The sequence below is a fragment of the Bos grunniens genome, chromosome 13 (assembly GCF_055505025.1).
Source record: "Bos grunniens cultivar Pamir isolate PY7600 chromosome 13, Bosgru_T2T1.0, whole genome shotgun sequence".
In the NCBI taxonomy this organism is placed as follows: domain Eukaryota; kingdom Metazoa; phylum Chordata; class Mammalia; order Artiodactyla; family Bovidae; genus Bos; species Bos grunniens.
Genome location: NC_141177.1, coordinates 72,248,608 through 72,268,781, shown reverse-complemented (window position 1 = coordinate 72,268,781; position 20,174 = coordinate 72,248,608). Strand labels below are relative to the sequence as shown.

At 45.7% G+C, this 20,174-nt stretch overlaps 1 protein-coding gene across 3 annotated transcripts in view; it reads right to left on the bottom strand.

Annotated features, from left to right (window-relative positions):
- CAMK1D (calcium/calmodulin dependent protein kinase ID) overlaps positions 1-20,174 on the bottom strand; it is a 392,490-nt gene that overhangs the window by 35,015 nt on the left and 337,301 nt on the right. For all 3 annotated transcript variants that reach the window (XM_086334937.1, XM_086334939.1, XM_086334940.1), the window contains one exon: positions 18,417-18,543. In XM_086334937.1, coding sequence (XP_086191063.1) covers positions 18,417-18,543 — 127 coding nt within the window. The remainder of the gene's footprint in view (positions 1-18,416; positions 18,544-20,174) is intronic.

Genomic DNA, 20,174 nt, shown 5'->3' with positions numbered 1-20,174 from the left:
AAACCTGTCTCTCTCATGTCTCCTGCCTTGGCAGGCGGGTTCTTTGCCACTAGCATCACCTGGGAAGGCCCTGATCCAGCTCCACCTCCCCGCAAAGCTGACAGCAGATGTCAGGAGCACCAAGCAGGTGGGGAGAAGCCCCAGCTTCCGTGTCACGTGGTCTGTCAGGCTCTTTAGGGGTGCAATAGTGGTGCCCAAACACTCCATGATACCAAAGGATGAGACCCAGCCCCAGCAAAGCACGCTGGACTCCTAGGAAGAGCTAATCCTCTGTGTTCTCCTCCTGAGCACTCCATTCTCACAGTCTTCCAGTTCTGTGAATGTGGGAGGAAGAATTCTTTAAAAAAAAAAAAAAAAAATCCTCCTCCTCAACATCATCTGTTAGAAAACAGAAAGTACTGGCCACCATCCACTGTTCAGCAAACAAGGGAATAAAGAACACGGTTTCCCTTTTGAAATCCACATGCCTGGGGACACCTGCCCATCAAGCCCTTGGCCTGCAGTCTGGCAAATTTCGAGACTTGAAAAGCAAGTGGCTGAATTATATGCAACTTGGGCCATGGATGTTTAGATTCTTGAAACCACAGATGACACCTAATTTTTAAAAATATGAGATTTCTGTTTAAATAATACACTTTTAACATCAAGTAAGGCTTTTTTATTAAAAGACCTGATATAGAACAACTGCAAGGATGTTAGGGCAAAGTTCTAAATGATGGGTATCCACACTGGGGGTGGAACTCTATGTACCTGTACCAAAAATGTCTTGTTCTCTTTGACATTGTGTCTTATCTGGGTTATAGCAACTGCAGCAAAACATAGATACTTTTCAATCAACTGACACCAGAACCATTTGCCCTCTGGTGAAGTTCTTCATTGCACTTGAACCAAAGCCAGGGGGTGAAGCCAGATATCATGCAATGTCATGATAAAAAAGACAAAGCAAACTGATTTGGAATTAAAATTCTCACCAACTTAATATATTCTTACAGTTGCATGATGGTGCACACGTGAATCGCTTAAATTCTGTTTTCCCTTGAGAACCAAATTCTGTTTTCCTGGAACCAAATGTTCTTCCGGACATGGTTTGAACAAGCCCACCTAGCTTTAAATGGCTAATGTTTCACCTCATAGTAATTCTTGGAAAAAATTAACTCCCAGACAATATTCAAAACCTTCTGGACAAACAGACATGGTGATCAAACCATGGTGAACCCCTGAGGTCATGGGGTGATATTTTTTCTCCTAGTCTCCATCTGTGTTCTGCACTTGGCTCCATTGTTCTGTCAATGGGTTTCACTCCTCTGGTTTTTGGTCCTCCTACCATTTCCCCTCCTACCACTGTGGCTCAGAGAGTAAAGAATCTGCCTGAAATGCAGCAGACCCAGGTTCAATCCCTGGGTCGGGAAGATCCCCTGGAGAAGGGAATGGCAACCCACTCCAGTGCTCTTGCTTAAAGAATTCCATGGACAGAGGAGCCTGGTGGGCTATATAGTCCATGGGGTCTCAAAGAGTCGGACATGACTGAATGACTACACTCCTACCACTCCCCTGGTCCCTTTCAAATATAGTGCTGGCAGAATCCCTTTTCTCTGATCTTTTTTTTTCCTCTGATCTTTTGAAATACCAGTTTTCATTCTGAGAATCAACCAAACTCCCTCATGTTATGTTATCAATCTTATACCATTGGCGAGAATTCACTGTAATTCTAAAAAGTCACAGCATCCAACTTACAAACTTTCAAACAACAATTGAGGGCGATGGCATGAAACACTGTCCACCTGGAGCATCAGGAAGTGATGAGGGTTCTCTGTGCCACCACCATCCCATCTCACCCCCAGCACCTGCAGGAGCTGCCGATTAAGAACTTTTTCATCAAGCAGAAATAATTTTCTCTCCTAATTGTACCCAGCATGATTCACGTGTTGTGGCAGGTTGGCAATGACTCTAGCCACCCCCACACCTTCTAACTGAGGGTGGCTTTGAATTGAAATAACTTAACTGGAGCTACTGACAAAGGGAGCAGTCATGGAGAGGCACTGAAGCTTGTCTGCAGTGCCATCAGCCCCCAGGCAGAGCAGGAAAGGGCTTGATTTTGAGGCACAGACACAGCAGAAGAGGAAAACTCAAGTGGAGAGAATTCCCTGCAAGTCCAATGGTTAGGACTCCACGCTCCTAATACAGTGGGCTCCATCCCTGGTCAGGGAACTAAGATTTTGCATGCCACATGGTGTAGACAAAAACAAACCAAAAAACTAATGTTTTTGTTTTTTTTTGTGTGTAAAGATTCAAGTTTGGAGGGCACACGTGTTCCTTCAGTGCATTTTAAGACCCAGACCTTGGGGCAGTCAGTGGTCATCAGTGGCAGTAGAGGTGTCCACCCACCCAAAGTGTTGAAGGGACAGATCCAAGACAGGTGGCAGGTCCAACCTCCTGACTGCATCTTAGGCTTGGCTGAAGTCAGCCTTTTCGAGGTGGAGAGAGTAGGGGTGGGGTGTCGGCAGCCCCACCTGGGTGACTTGGGTTGAACCTGACAGTTGGGTTCCCAGGTCCATTCATCACAGACCTGTCATCCACTAGCCTCCAGCAGGCTCCTATGGTACCTCATCCATCCCTTTACTGCTGTGTGAATCACACTGTCAGCACCAGACTTCGTGCTGCTGGAGGCCATCTCTAGACTGTATTTTCAGGCATTAGCACATACTGATTATTCGTCAAATGGTGATACAACTGAATCCAACCCACTCAATACACACATGCCATTATTTCTACAAGAAAATGTTTCCCAGGACTTCCCTGGTGGTACAGTGGATAAGAATCCACCTGCCGATGCAGGGGACATGGGTTAGATTCCTGGTCCAGGAAGGTTCCATGTGCTGAGGAGCAACTAAACCTGTGCACAACAAGGAGAGAAGCCATTGCAATGAGAAGCCTGAGCACCGCAACTAAGAAAGCCTGTGAGCAGCAACAAAGACCTAATACAACCAAAAAAAGACAATTCCAGAGAGATGATTGACAAATAAACTTTGCTGCCTCAAATATTTTCAGTGAGTAGCCATATGAACCATAAAAAGAAAAAAGGAAAGAAAACATAAAACATAAAAAGAAAACAAATTTTGGATTGCAAGCCACTGTCTCTTGGGAAGTCCCTATATTTCGTACATTGTTGTTCAGTTGCTAAGTTGAGTCTGACCCTTTGTGACTCCATGGACTGCAGCACAGCAGGCTTCCCTGTCCTTCACCCCCATCTCCTGCAGTTTTCTCAAATTCATGTCCATTGAGTCAGTGATGCCATCCAACCATCTCATCCTCTGTCGTCCCCTTCTCTTCCTGCCTTCAATCTTTCTCAGCATCAGGGTCTTTTCCAATGAGTCAGCTCTTCACACCATGTGGCCAAAGTATTGGAACTTCAGCTTCAGCCTAAGTCCTTCCAATGAATATTCAGTGTTGATTTTCTTTAGAATTTACTGGTTTGATCTCCTTGCAAACTAAGGGACTCCCAAGAGTCTTCTTCAGCACCACAGTTCAAAAGCATCAATTCTTCAGCACTCAGCATTGTTTATGGTCCAACTCTCACATTCATACATAACTACTGGAAAAACCATAGCTTTGACCAGAAGATCAATTGCTAAATACCTTTCCTTAAGCAAATTATTTCTGACAAGAATTTGGGGGATAAAAGAAGCAGAATTATCCCTAATTCTCTGAAAGTGGGTGTTTGTCATTCATCTTGCTCTCCTTTTAAAAGCTTTTCTTAAAGGGATTTCAGAATTATTAATACTAGTTCTAGGGCTAAACAGTAAAAAAGGTAGTCTAGTAAGTGATCTCTCAGAACCTCCTTCCTGTTAGATCTTGGGGGCTATTAATTCAGATTTGGAGGGGGGTGGTATTCCCAATAGAAACAGTATCCCATCAGCTGAATTTACACCAGTAAGTAGAAGTCATCTCCAGCCTCAGCAGAGCCTCCCACGAGCTCCTGGAAGGATCTGTGGACAGATGTTCTGCCTTCTGAGCCCCAGGCTTACCCCACGCTCTCCAGTGAAACAGTAGGTTCCAAAATGACAATAATTAAATTTACTGTTATGAGACTCACTACCAACCCACTGTGGAAAATTCCACTTGGTGGGAAATGTCTCCTATAAACAGAGCTGTTCTATATTGATTTAGAGCAAGGATTTCTGGTAAAGGGAAGGACTCCAGAGATTTAAAAAAAAAAAAATTCCAGAAACCTTTCATGTTGTTTTTAAAACAATTAAGTTGCCCATTTTCCTTACTGAATCAGAGAGAGAGAAAAAGGCCTAACCAAGTGGAATTGGAAACGCGGACAGTGGCTTGTAGGGGCGGGGGCCACAGTCATCAATCCTCAGGCTCTAATAAAACAGAGGAGGAATTTTCCCTTTTCCTGCATCCAAGGATGTGCTGCAGAGAGAGGGGAGACTGAGAACTCACCGTGTTGCCACGTTCATGTTCAAGGTGATTTGTTTCCTCCATGGGTGTCTGAGGACCACTCCTCTCCATAGGTCAAAGATGTCACTTCTTGGGGAGAAGAGAGGCACTGGCAGGAGGGGTGGCCCAAGGTGGCAGGAGCAGCCCTCAATGATGGAAAAGAAGAGCCAGTGGTCCAGAACCACAGTGGGGGGGCTTCTCCTTATTCAATTGCTTAACAGGTTGCATCCCCCTTCAGGCACTGGCTCTATAGGTGACCGCAGCACAGCTGGCCCCTGCCCCCAGGGCACACCTGTTCTCTGTGTCACTGAGGGTACACACAAGCCTCAGCCACCTTCCTAAGGACGATGATTGTACTCAGACAAGATCATGGCAGGTTTGAGAGGTGGTCTTGATTTTTTAATTTAACTCATTTGAAATCCAGCTCTGAAGATAACTGAACTTACTCTAAAGTGAAAGTGTTAGTTGCTCAGTCCTGTCTGACTCTTTTGTGACCCTATGGACTGCAGCCTGCCAGACTCTTCTGTCCATGGGATTCTCCAGGCAAGAATACTGGAGTGGGTTGCCATTTCCCTTCTCCAGGGGAATCTTCCTGACCTGGGATTGAACCCAGGCCTCCTGCATTGCAGGCAAATTCTTTATTGTCTGAGCCACCAGGGAAGACTTAAAAATATTCAAGGAAAAAAATAAATTACCTCCAATAGTCAAATGAAAAATAAGGTGAAAATAGATAGTGAAAGATACAACCAGTGAAAGAAATTACTGTGGCCAGTGGTGCTGTAAGAATAGGCCTTCACGTTGTACTCTAAGAAAAAAGTAGTAGGTGTAGAGATAAGAGTAGGAGAGGTCTGAAGGATGTGGAATGGTTGCCAGGATTTAGGTTCTTGTAACAAAAAATGACTTTAGTTGTCTGGATATAAGAAGTTTTAAATAGCTGGGTACCTAGGCTCTACCATTTACTGCATGTGTGGACATGGGTAAGTCCCTTAACCTTTCTCAGCCTCCATTTTGCTCATCTGTAAAATGGGAACATCAATAGAGGCCAACTTTGAGGACTGTTATGAGGCTTACAGGAAATAAGCAGCACATAACTTATGGGTATAAGTAGTAGTTATTATGTAAGGAAGAGAAGTTGGTAAGATCAAGGGAGCAAAAGGAATGTAGGCTTTATCACTTTCTAGAAGTAAGGCTGGATAGATTCCTGATATCATGTAGTACTTTCCTTTGATTCTAGCTTAACATAATGGAAATGATTCATAAAGGAAGATTTCCACCCTTTTGATGAAAACCCTCAAAAGTCAGGACTGAGCCAGGCTCACAGGAGACTGGAAGGGCCGGTCGGGAGAGCTTGAGTCTTAGAGCTGGCAGGAGCCAGGTGGTCCCTTTGTTCATCTAGTTATGGATCCCTGTGGTCACTTCATCACCAGCACATTTACATCATCCCCTCTTGGTCCAAACACCAGCCCTGACCCGGTAACAGGAGCAGCCTGTCCTCATGGCTGACTGGCAGTGCTGTGAGCATGAGGACCATTTGTCCTGGTATCAGAGATCCATGTGCTGGCCAGGGGCTCTGGCTGTGTGTGGCACCTTCATGGCTCTGCGTCTACTGAGGGAAGGACAGACTGAGCTCCTCCCACATTTTCTCCCCCGGCCCCCACCTCCCCTACCTCCAGGCCGGGGTCATCAAGGTTTCTATCTCCATCGCCCTGAGCTCTCCTCATCCTTTAAGCAGTGACAAGGGTGCAAAGCCCAGTTCTAACCAGTTCTTGCTTTCATGGGCCTCAGTTATAATTCTTTTTTAAAGAAGGTTGAAAATTGTTCTGGAAGACTGGTTATAAAAATGCCCGTATCCTAATTTTTTCCCCTAAGTTTTCCTTTATTGAAATATAGTTGATTTATAATGTTGTATTAGTTTCTGGTATATGGCAAAATGATTCAGTTATATATATGTGTGTGTGTGTGTGTGTGTGTGTGCATATAGATATATTATTTTTCATATTCTTTTCCATTATGGTTTCTTACAGGATATTGAATACAGTCCCCTGTGCTATACAGTAGGACCTTGTTGTATATCTATTTTATATATAGTAGCTTGGATCTGATAATCCCAAACTGACAATTAATCCCTCCCCCACAGCTTCCTCCTTGGTAACCATAAGTTTGTTTTCCACATCAGTGAGTCTGTTTTGTAAGTAACTTCATTTGTGTCACATTTTAGATTCCACACTTAAGTGCTATCATATGGTGGTATTTACCTTTGTCTGATTTACTTTACTTAGTATGATAAGCTCTAGGTCCATCCATCCATGCTGTTGCAAATGGCATTATTTCATTCTTTTTATGGCTGAGTAGTATTCCACTGTGTGTGTGTATATACATATGTATACACACACCACGTCTTCGTTATTTATTCATCTGTGGATGGACATTGAGGTTGCTCCCCTGTCTTGTCATTGTAAATGGGGCTGCTATGAACACTGGGGTGCGCTGCTTAATACTCTGGAATGTGCTACACTGCTGCCACCTGTGCCACTTCTGAGATAGAGCTGACGGGACCCTCAGAGCAGCGACACCTCTACCTGTCTTTGAATGAGCTTCTGTTTTTTGAAAATGAATTTGAAACATCCAACCTACTACGTAGCCTATGACATCAGCAGACAGGCAGGCAGGCAGACGGGCAACCTGTCAGTCTGTGGCTTAGTCTAAGGTTCATCTGTCGCTCCCTGTGGCTGACCTTGCTGAAGTCCCATACATTACATGGCACAGTATTTGCATATTATTTACAGCATCCTTCTGCAAACTTCAAATCATCTCTAGATGACCTGTAAAACCTTATACAATGTTAAGGCCGTATAAATCATTGCTGATAAGCAGCAAATTCAAGTTTTGCTCTTTTGGAGCTTTTTTGCAATTAAAAAATATTAACGAATGGATAAGAAAGCTGTGGTACATATACACAATGGAGTATTACTCAGCCATTAAAAAGAATACATTTGAATCAGTTCTAATGAGGTGGATGAAACTGGAGCCTATTATACAGAGTGAAGTAAGCCAGAAGGAAAAACACCAATACAGTATACTGACGCATATATATGGAATTTAGAAAGATGGTAACGATAACCCTGTATGCAAGACAGCAAAAGAGACACAGATGTATAGAACAGCCTTTTAGACTCTGTGGGAGAGGGTGAGGGTGGGACGATTTGGGGGAATGGCATTGAAACATGTATAATATCATATAAGAAACAAATTGCCAGTCCAGGTTCGATACAGGATGCTTGGGGCTGGTACACTGGGATGACCCAGAGGGATGGTACAGGGAGGGAGGTGGGAGGGGGGCTCAGGATGGGGAACACATGTACACCCATGGCAGATTCATGTTGATGTGTGGCAGAACAATACAATATTGTAAAGTAATTAGCCTCCAATTAAAATAAATAAATTTAAATTTAAAAAAAATTTTTCGATCTGCATTTGGTTGAATCCGAGAATTTGGAATCTGTGGATCCAGATGGCCAACTGTATGTTATGGATGTGTGTCCCAGGACACTTGAACCAAGTCTTCCTGTCCCTGAGGAATCTCCACAGGTGGTGAGAAGGGTCACAGCAACTCTGCTGGTGGATAAATGAATAGAGCTTAAACCAAACTGCAATATAGTTCCAAAGGGTTAGTGACATTTGTGTGTCATCGAGGTGGCAAGAAGGACTTCACTGAAACAGTGGGAGATACAAACCACTATATATAAAACAGGCAACCAACAAAGACCTACTGTGTAGCACAGGGAACTCAGCTCAATATCTTCTAATAACCTATAAGGGGAAAGAATCTGAATAAGAATAGATATTAATACATAGATATAGATGGGCTTCCCTGGTAACACAGCAGTACAGAATTTGCCTGCAATGCAGGAGACCCAGGTTCAATCCCTGGGTCAGGAAGATCTCCTGGAGGAGGGTGTGACAACCTACTCTACTACTCTTGCCTGGAGAATCCCATGGATAGAGGAGCCTATGGCTGCAGTCCATAGGGTCCCACAGAATCGGAAATGACTGAAGCGACACCGTGAAGCAGCAGCAGCACTGGCAGATACATACGGGCTTTCCCAGGTGGTGCTAGTGGTAAAGAACCTGCCTGCCAGTGCAGAAGACACAAAAGACCCGGGTTAGATCCCTGGGTCGGGAAGATCCCCTGGAGAAGGAAATGGCAACCCATTCCAGTATTCTTCCTGAAGAATCCCATGGACAGAGGAGCCTGGTGGGCTACAGTCCTTGGGGTCGCAAAGAGTCAGGCACTACTGAATTGACTTAGCATGCACGCATACATAGATACGTATAACTGAGCCACTTTGCTGCACACCTGAAACTAACACATTGTAAATAAAAATACAGTGGGAGAGAAAGAGGACATTTCTTTCCAGTAGTGACCTGTTCAGAGCCAGTAAATAAAATCCTAAAGATCAAGGAAAATAAGATTCAGGCGTATATATCAGAGGAGAATCCAGCCTCGGAGAGAGCTGCATTACAAAGAGGAGGCGGTACTGAACAAGTTTACTCAGATCTGCTTCCTGCCAGTAGAATTTTCAGCAGGAGGAGTATTCAAAAAGAAAAAAAAAAACCCTCAGTGAGGGGCTTTACTATGAGCATAATGTTGCTTCACCTAGATTTAGAGTATTGCAATCTGGATTGTTGGCAAACAAAAACACAGCTGAAATACAGAATCCTTCCTTGCTGGTGGTTTGTCTTCAGCCCGAAGTTGCACAAGTCAGGAGGAGCAGAAGGTTCTCGGGACAGCTTGTTCTCATTGTGCTGGTTATAGGTTCCTTAGCTCTCTCTCTCATCCTCTTTTCGAGTCGTAATTCACTAAAAATGCATCACAGAGGAGCGGCTCACTTGGATTTTCCTAGTCACTTCTTGAATTTTACCACAGGCATGAATTGTCCCCATTAAAGCGCCATCCTGGTTTCCCATTACCAGTCTGACTGGAGCTGGGTTACTATTCAAATGCTCCCGAAGCCAAAATGTGGCTGGTGGGAGTCCGGGAAGGAATGGAAAGGGAGTGGAAAACAGGGAGGGTGGCTGGTATCTGGTGTTTTCAAACGTGGGAGAGACCTGGAACTCAGCGCAACAGAGGAAGAAAAACGTTCTGAGTAAGGCATTTCAGAGCAGTGTGGCATGGATAAGCCCGTAACGTGTTCCCTGCAGGTGGGCCCAAGATTCTGCCTCTGCCCTAAGGGGTTTGTGACCACAGCCAGATGGCTCCTTTGCACTGAAGCCCTCCTTGCTTCTGAAATCTGATGAACTACACTTCAACATGAAGAAGACTGTTACACTCATTTCAATGTTTTGGTCTATAATCATTCAAAGGAAAAAAAAAAAAAAGAGTAAATTCCAAAACGTGGCAGAGCTTCTTTCCACTCTATCACCGCAAAAATGGTATCAGTTCAGAAACCATGAAATTCCATCCCCAGGATTCAAGTGTTGAGAGAGGAGCTGTGAAGGAATTCCAGAAGGATGGAGACTGCTTCACAGTTTTAAGAGGGATTTAGTGGGGGCGGGGACTCTTCCAGGGCAGGGCTGCGTTCCCTTTGCTTGTGTTCTGCTCATGACCTTTTGCCCTCACCCATATTCACTGTCAAGGGCTAAAAGTCTTGCCCTAAAACTCTCCTCATGTTTGGGCGGCGGGCTGTTCTCTCTGACAAATGGAGTCTGGGTGCAGCGCCCAGTGTAATGAAACAGTTGCTGTTGGTTGTCACTGAGCAGCTGCTGAGAGAGAAGGAAAGAGGAAGTTCTTATCTGGACCTTCCACTCAGTCATCTGTGTGACAATTTATCAGTTACAGAAAATCCTGTTTCAATGCTAAGGGTCTGAGAGGGTGAGAACAATGATGTAATGCTCAGAGACGTGTGCTAAAATTTAAGTGAACAATAAGTAAAGCCCCAGCTCTCTGGGAGAGAATGACCACACAGAAGAGTGAAGATGAAAGCAGCAGGAACAGACGATCCATGAGGAAAGATAAAAGGAACCGAGTGGCCCAGCTTGCTTAAGAGATGGGTGACGTCAACTTAATTGAGTTTTTTTTCTTGTGTGTTCTGAATGAAGATGGGGGAAAAAAAGACGGTCAAATTTCCTTGACACACACATATTTATACACTTAAAGGATACTAAGTCAGATGTCTGTAGAAATAACAGGATAGTAGAACCAGAAAAAAAGTCACAGAGGTCAATCTGTAAGCATCTTTTGATAGGAAAAAGCTCCTAGTAGGAAAGTTCCCTGCAGGTGGCCCTTCTGTCTCACCTTACCACTAACCTTAAACCAGGCGCCCCCATGCTGTATTCATCTCCAGCCCTGGCACACCTTACTAATCTTTTGTTCATACAATCCTTTGCCTACCTTGTTGGTTCTTTCACAAATCAAAGAAGCAGAAATGAAGAATAAGGAACTAACAGAGGACCAGATCTCTTCCCTAGCTTCTCTTCAGTTTGCAAACAACTGTGTGAACAAGATAACATCTGAAGAAAGGCCAGAAGGAGTGGACCAGCCAGCACCCAAGTGCGTATGCAGTGGGGGAGGGCGATGACTGGCCCCTGCCTCAGTGAGTCACGAGATGACTTCCCTGTTTCCCTTAAAAGCTTTCATGGCAGAGCAGGATCTTGGGAGGTGGTTTTGTGGGGACACTGAGTCCACCATCTCCCCAGATTGCTGGTGTTCTGATTAGAGGTACCTTTCCTTTCTATCAACATGAGTATCGTTTTTGTAAGTGGAGAGCAGTGGGACCTGATTTGATAATCAGTTCAGCAGGCTTATTTTACAAACAAGAAACTGAGAACCCAAGGGATGGCTCAGGCCTTCCTTGGAGAAGGCAATGGCACCCCACTCCAGTACTCTTGCCTGGAAAATCCCATGGATGGAGGAGCCTGGTGGGCTGCAGTCTATGGGGTCGCTAAGAGTCAGACACGACTGAGCAACTTCACTTTCACTTTTCACTCTCATGCATTGGAGAAGGAAATGGCAACCCACTTTAGTGTTCTTGCCTGGAGAATCCCAGGGACGGGGGAGCCTGGTAGGCTGCTGTCTCTGGGGTCACACACAGTCAGACACGACTTAAGTGACTTAGCAGCAGCAGGCCTTCCTTACAAGTAAGCAGTGGCAGAGACAGAATCTCACATTCAAGACCCCCTGTTGTGATGGCCACCAGCTACAGGCTGGGCAGCTTTGAGAGCAGGTCTTCATCCCAGCATGAAACCCTAGTTCCTGGAATCCCCAGTTTCCAAGATCTCATCCAAACCCCAAGCTCCTTATCAAGTTTTCACAATGCAATGATCTCATGAATTAAAAAAATTTCTCTAACAGTGAAAAAATATGCCAAGAATGCTGACCAACTGTTCTCCATTTCCATTTAGAGGGGAACACACGAAACTTGTCTAAACGATTTCAGACACGTTAAGCCAGGGATAGACCAAAGCCTTCAGCAACGTCTCTGCAGGCAACTAAGTTACGAGAAGAGACTGGAATGCCTCCTTCTTCACAGTTTAAGTAACGTCACAGTAAGGCACCTTCTGAAGGACCAAGATATAGTTCTGCTTATAAACACAATGACAGCTCAGACAGAAAGGCTTCTCTCCTTATTTCTGAGGAACATCCAGTAATGAAAAAGTGGTTCCTGGCATGTATTCCAAATGGAAGACTGCAAAGTGAGGGATCATCACTCAAACAGCTCGATGGAAAAAGAAAGTCTCATGGAGCTCAAAGGCAAACATCAGAGAGCGCCACCGAGCACCACCCCTGCATGCTTGCCCTTTTGAAAACGAAGCTTGCAATGTCTGAAAAAGAAAGACTGTTGTCTCGAAGAATCAGTAAGAGCACAGGCTTGCCCTCTGGTGAGGCACTTCGTCACTTAATTCAGAGACAAAGGTTCAAAGTTTTTTTTAAAAGAACTTAATTTTCCAATAGAATTTTCCCCATAGAATCTGAGAAATCACACCAGTGTGCAAATAGCAATTATCTAGAAGTCAAACATAGGCTTTTCCCTACTAAACAGAGGTACATTTGTCATCTCTAGTCTCTTATCAATTACATGACTAATATGAATGCTTTCCGTGACTTATTGTTTCTGTTTAGTGATTCAGGAGAGCTCGTTGGTATTTTAATTGATGCAGCAGAGCAAGTCGCATAAGTAACGTTACAAACTTTTCAGCTCTGATTTTATGTCTTACTGGCGGTGCCAAGGGGATTGTTACATTTGGCTCAATTAAATGGATTCCAAATCCAGGTCAGCACCATACTGACGGTCACCTTGTTACCCTGAGGATCTGATCGCCACCAGACAGCCTGATGTTTCTCCTAAATTCTCTCCAAGGACTTATTAATGCAGGTCCGCCCTCCAAGCCAAGCCAGTCTGCTCATCCCCCAGACCGTGTACCTGAAGTCATTCACAACCCTGGACCTTTGTTCTCCTGCTTGCCTGCATCCATCACTCCCTTCATCTTGGCCCAGCTTCTACCCTGCCTTCAAATCCTGCCTCCTCTATGAGTCTCCTCCCTTGTGGTTCTAGCCCTCGCCCAGCCCCCTCTCACCCATACTATGAGGTTGCTTCTGAAATGTCAGTTACTAGATACTGCAAACATGATCCCTTATATGGGTCCATGTTTCCCACTGGCCATCATGTACTGGAGCAGCCCCAGGTGTCTACAGAGCCCCAGGGGCTGCCTGCAGTAGGAATGCAATACACCAGAACACCAATATGGAGATGCCCGCAATCCTGTCACCAGTGACCTGACACCCAGCCCAGGCCCAGGTTCCTTATACAGGCTGTGTAAGGACCTCATGGCTTCCCTGGTAACTCAGCAGTAAAGAATCTGCCTGCCAATGCAGGAGACTCGGGTTCCATCTCTGGGTCAGGAAGATCCTCTGGAGGAGGAAAGGGCTACCCACTCCACTATTCTTGCCTGGAAAATCCCATGGACAGAGGAGCCTGGCAGGGTCCATGGAGTTGCAAAGGGTCAGACTCGACTTAGTGACTGAACAACAACAACAAGGACCCTTCGCAGCTGCTAAGGGTCAAGGGTGAAGTTCAAAGGGCTCAGATTCCTTCGCTTTCTCCCAAGGTACCATGTGTACTGGGATATGTGAGCTAAACAGCCATTTCCCCAATATTATTTCATTATTAGAGAACTCATTTAAATTGAAGTAATGACGTTGGTAAAACTATTCAGTTGCAGATTCATTTAGGTGATAACTGACACAACAACAGAACAACCGCGCTTGCCGACTGAAACCAGCACGACTGGGAAGGATTCTGCACTAAAGCTGACAGCCGGCCTCTGCTCCTGGCTCGGGCCTGGGGGCGTTCAGGACCCCCAGGATGGGCAGCAGGAGAACGGTACTCTCTTCCTTCTCTCCCAGAAATGCCCACTGGGCCTGCCCTATTCAAATCAAAAACAGTTGGGGCAAAAAGGAGGCCGATACAGGGCACTTCATCCTTCCTGAAGCACTGTCCAAATGCCACGCTCCCCCACTTCTCTTCCCACTTCAGCTCTGTCCCTTCTCTGTCCCTCCAAGTCCCCAGGACTCAACCCCAGGACCATTCCCTCCTCCTTCTACACCTGCTCGCCGCCCCCTCTCCCCCAGCCCCCCGCCCCTCCCTGCTACACCCGCCCCTTGCGGATTCCATTCAGGTTCATAGCTTTAAAATGCATCAGAGGGAACTTCCCTGGTGATCTAGTGGTTAGGACTCCCAAGCTTTCACTGCAGGGGGTGCTGGTTCAATCCCTGGCTGGGGAATTAAGATCCCACAAGAGGTGCAGCACAACCAACCCCCCACAAAACAAACAAATAAAACACATCAGAAGCTGTCAGTTCCCAACTAACGTCCATCCTCACTACTTATGGATTCCGTATCTGAATTTGCCTACTTGCTAAAACCCATCTGCAGCCCCCAGATCAATACTTGGGATGCTTTTGTGTCCATCTGTAGACCTGCCCAGAGTGGCCAGAACCTGGAGTTGCCCAAAGTGCTCGCTCCCAGCCGGGGCACACGTGGCAGTGCTCTGTCCTCTTGTTTCATCTCTCACACTGTCAGCAGCATGGTTTTCATGGTCCACTCACTGCCACATTTTCCCACATTTTTGTGCCTTTCGTTGACTTTGCTATTAAAAACAGCCCTCACGAGTCAGGGCCAAGGTGCTGTCCAGGGCTCCCAAGCCCGAGAAGGCTGGGTGTGCCTTAGAGAGAAAGCGTGTATTCAATAAACTTCATTTAGGCAGGAGTTACAGTGCTGTTGGCCTGAATTCAACGTTAGTCAATCAATAATAATATTAAATAAAGTGTCACTGAACAGAGATACAGGGACTTCCCTGGTGGCTCAGATGGTAAAGAATCTGCCTGCCATGTGGGAGACCCAGGTTCGATCCCTGGGTCGGGAAGATCCCTTGGAGTTTATCACAAGGGATAAACTGTCTACCACAGTTTACCGCAGCATCTGTTTATCACGAACAAACAGATAAAAATCACAAATACACAACTAACCGCAGTTCTGTACCTACACTGTTAGCCACATTTAGCGTCATTCTGAGGGAGCCGAACTGACCTTACATACAAGTGCCTTTCTCCCACAAAACTGAATGAAAAAGCAAAGTCAGTATCTTTTAAACCAGGGGCCACATAGTGAAAACTGTACATTGTTGTCCATTCGTTTAAAAAGCAAAGTCGCTAGATGGTATAAAAGTGATGACCGGTACCTTTGTGATGGATAATGAACACTTTTTCTTTATGGCTGAGCATTATCTCCACTCTCTCTACATAACCAGAGACACTTCCTGTTCTGTTTCCTGCTCAGACACACACACACAGACACTTCTGTTCTCTTTCCTGCTTTATTTTTCTGCACAGCACCCATCACCATCTAAGATATTAATTAATACATCTATTAGCCTATAGTCTGTCTCCATCTCAAACATAAGTGCCAAGAGGTTGAGGATTTTTATATTTCTTTTTTCTTTCTACAGATACATCCCTAGTGCCTAGAACAGAAGGTAGGCACTAAATAAATAATCCTAGAATGATGCATAATGTGATTCAATTCACCTGTTAGCCCTCTGTCTCTCACAAGACTGTGAACATTTTGAGATCAGAGACTCTGTCTATCTAACCCATATTTGTATTCCTAACACCATACTACTGTGCATGACATGTAACAGGAATTCAATAAGTGCACCCTGAATGAATGGCAGGGGAACAGAGAAGAAAAATCACTAATGTTCATAAGCTTAGGTGTTTATTCAACATGCGTCTGTGCAAAGATTAGACAGCACAGCCCCTGCTCTACTGGAGCACGGGCGAGACACGAATAAAGATGGGCCCAGAGGCAACGTGATCAGGGCCATGATGAGGAAAGGAAAAGAACAAAGACGACAGAGGAGACAGTGGGTGTTGGGACAGCAATCAGAAGAGGCTTATGTCACCTGGGCTTTGATGGTCAAATAGGAGCGTGCCACACAGACTGTGGAGGAGAAACAGCCTGAGCTCAGCTGCTCACTGCCCAAGGCATGTCTACAGAGACACAAGCTCCCCGATGTTGCGCCTTCTTTGCTCTAAGAGGTCTCTCAGCAGTCTTGGGGCTTAATAAATATGAACAAGCAGAAACGCTCCATTCCCACGGTCGCCCTCCTCTCTCTCCTCACTCAAAGCAAACCTGTGTCTGATGACAGAATTCCCTGATGGCTCCACTCGCCACCATGTAGGATGATAAGAGCAAAGGCCACATCCAAATGTCAGTCCCAGCCCCATCAGCATCTGACGTCTAAACAGAACCAGACCACTTGGATAGCAGCCACTTAGAAACCCAAAGAGACTGCCGTTCCACCAGCTCTGCCAAATGCAAAAAAGCAGAAATCGATTTAGAAAGTGCTAGAGCTTTCCAACATCAGAGCCAAATATGTGAACGATGTGACCCATATGTAAATATGCACATTCTGTGTCAGGACATCTGAACCCGCTGTCCCAAAGGGGAGCTGGGCGGCCACAGCATCCCCAGTGGGACACAGCAAGGCCATTCTGGCCAGGAGACTGGACCCCAGGACCTCACAAGCCTGTCCATCTTCTGATGTCTATGGTTCACCACAGTTGGAGCAGGCTTTTTCCTCCCTGTCTTTTAAGAGAAATGAGAATAGCTTGTCTCATCCATTGTTACTTGCTGCTTGTTTGGTGGCTTGGACTAAACTGGAGAAATTCTACACACACCCATCACACACCCACATTTCCACCCATGGCACCACCCCCAGGCATACACGTGTGTCTCCCCACGCATCTCACACCACAGCCACTGTTGTGAGTTCTCCTGGTGGGGTCCAGGCTCTTCCTGAAACCATCACTTTTCTATCCTAGAGCAGGGACAACTTACCCTCCCATGCACCTCCATCAGATGTGCTGCCTCTTCCAACAAGATCAGAACATTCTCCCTTCTCTGTCCAATGCAAATACACAACCCAGGGACAAAACCCAGGGACAGTCAAGAGCTAAGAGGTGCTGAGCACATCTTTTCCTCCCCTCCCACATTTACACCATCGTGATCTTCTCCCAAATCTGTTGCTTCTTTCTATTCCCCTCATTTTCTTTCTCTATTCCCCTCAAGTCTGTATTTTTCTCCCCAAGTTCCTTTAAGAGTGCACAGGTTGTGACATGAACAGGGATGACTTAACGCCCATTATCATGCAAGCACCTGAAGGGCCCTGAAGTGCCTCCAAGGTCATTTGGAGTTTCCCACAATGCTCGGGGCCCCACACTCGTTCTAGATGAGGCCTGCTCCCCTCATATAAGGGAAGGTCACACGGCACCGGTCATATAACTTCACCTCTTCTCCTTAAGGGCAGGTTTACTGTTATCACTAGGAAAAGCCATCATGCTTTGTATGATGAGAATTCAGCCTTGGTCTCTGGTTCCCAAAAGTCTTTACCAATTTCCGTTTCTCTGGCTCTTAGCCCTTCCTGGCTTATACTCTCTCTGCAGCACCAGCTGATGCCTCCACTTGGAATGCTGTCTCCTAACCTTCCCGTGGCTGGGGCTGCTTCTCGTCATGAAGGCCAATGCCCAGGTCTCCTCCTGTCCCCTTAGCCATTCCAACTCTTCCTCACACTTGTCACTCTGTCCCATACCCCTGTTTATATCTTCTTCATAGCATGCAAGATCTGAAACGCCTCTTCACCTGTTTCTTTGCTGTCTGTCCCTCCCAACTAAAACGTCAGCTCCATGAGGGCAGGTGCCTGATCTATATTCACGGTCTTCACCCCAGTGCCTAGGACAGCATGGAGCACACAGCAGGCACCTGAGTGTACATTGCTGGAGGAATGAACACAGTCCTGTAAATGAAGTCTAACTTCATCCACAGCTCCAGTGGCCTTTCTCCAGGCCCCCAGAAGACGGAGGAGGCTTCTCGGTATTTGAGTGCTCAGATCTGCCACAACCTTTTCTGCATTCTGCTGTGTTTGGGACAAAGGATCTGGGGTTCTGATTGTAGGAAAATTTTTAAATTCTTGGCTTCTCCAGGACAGGTCAGGATTGGCAGAGAGCCCAAGAGAGTGACTTGGTCAAGGTTTGAACCAGACTCCTCTGATCAATCTTTTCTTTCTACCTATGCCTACCTCAGCATTTAAATGTTTCGTGTGTGTCTGCACCCTACTGCTGTCTCAACGTGTCACTGTAAATATGTGAAAACATAGATACATGTGCTGTATTTCTGGTCTTAGAAACGGGGAATTCACCCAAATCAATTCCTGGCCTCCATGCAGGCCCACACCCAAATCAAACAGGATTTCAGGGGAGGGTTTCAGGGGAAACCACATCCCTTGAAGCTTGTTCCAGTGTCTCTCAATCTTTTTATTACTCCCTCAAGGGAAACGACGCAGGTGCCAGGTTTGAATGCTAAAGACAAGCGATCAGGCTGACAAATGGGAAAATACACACGCAAAGTCCTTACCGACATAGCCTGGGGTCCCACAAGCTGTGGACATCACGTCTCCTTTGCCTTCCATTTTGGACAATCCAAAGTCGCTGATCATGATTTTGGACTCCTCATCTTGACTGTAGTACAACAGGTTCTCAGGCTAGAAAGAAAAGTAGGAAAAAAAAATTTACAAACTATGTTGATAGCTGGGTTAATTGTGGGAGCCTCACCAACTCACCAAAACTTAAGGACAATGGAGGACAGACTTGAGCTTTAGACACAGTAAATACCCTAAGAAAAGCAGCGTTTAATGAAAGCAATGTGGGGGCCTTACCTAGTATTGGGGCATTTATGGATTTTCAAGAAATGTGAGCCCTTATTAATATTTCCTCTCATTAAAAAAACTGAAGTATATACTGAAGCAACTAGAAAGTAGATGCCTTCCAGACTTGTCGATTCATTTGCTGGGTTAGGGGAAAGGAGGTTCCCAGAAAGAACACTGCTTTTACAGGTGTTCTGTGGTTTCTTTTTTTCTGACCCTTATCAGCAGCCGCCTCTGACCTAAGGGTCTCTCTCCCGGATCTCAGAACCCTCCTGAGTCGTGCAGCTCTGCACATGCATTGCACACCCCCCTTTCCTCAGCCAGCTGACACCTGCACACTCTGGGAAGTATGCTTCCCAGAGCACCTGCTTCCCTGGGAAGCAGAGGGAGGTCATCCTGGAATGCATCGATGTAGAGGATCCAGAACTTTCTAGCCACGTGTCCTCAAGAACTCGAAGCCTCTGCTTGTGTTTCTGTATAACACGGAGTGATGGTTCCTCCTGTGCTTCCCCGACTGTAAATGTCAGAGTTCAGGAAGCAGTAATTCCCTACATGCAGCAAAGGTTTGATTATAACTTTGTCTCCACTCCAGATCTGCACGTCAGTGGCACCTTCATGGTATCTACGTGGGAGGGGCTTAAGGGTGACAACCCTGGGGCTAACTGGGAGACGATGAAACCTCCTCTGCATGGCATCTTCTGGAAAACTGGGGAATTTGGTTGTTCCTGGCAAAAAATGGGAGAGAGGCTTATGCAGCCCTAAAGAGCTGTTGAGTGAGAAACCCTTTACCCTTGCCATCTCCTCTTGGTAATTTACCATCCATGACCCTTCACTCTGCTCAGTGGTTATACATCCTCATGTGTCCCTGCTGAACTTGAAGTGGAGCCCAACTCTCTCCCCTAATGCGATGTCCCTCTTGCAGGAGTCTTGAATAAAACATTCCTTACCATTTGAACATGTGTCAGAACCAATTTATTTTTCCTTTAACAGAATCCCCCCAAAATACTACCCTTCACCCAAAATAACAAGATAAAAAGGAACAGCATTTATCAACCACAGGGACATGAATCCTGTGGACAACGCATGAGTTTAGAAGAAAATCAAATGCATGTTTGCGGATGTTTCCAGTGAGTTTTAAACTAGGATAAAATGGGCCAATCAATAGTGGAAACAATAATGCTCAGAAAGCAGAGGGAAACAATCTAACCGAACAGTGCACGTGGCTTCTCTGAATGCTTAGGGATTAGCATTTGGTGATGAGTTAAGAGTCCAATCATGGGGGCAGAGAGATTTTTTTTAAGTTTCTGATTTTGAAACTTCCTATCCCTGACAGTGCTCCTGCAGCTGTCAAGGATCTCATGCTCCTAGACAAGGCTGCATCCAGGCAGGAGACGGCCTAAGAGCCCAGAATCTCTCCATACACCTTATTCCTACAGGAGATGCATTTGGATCAATAAACGGCTTTTCTG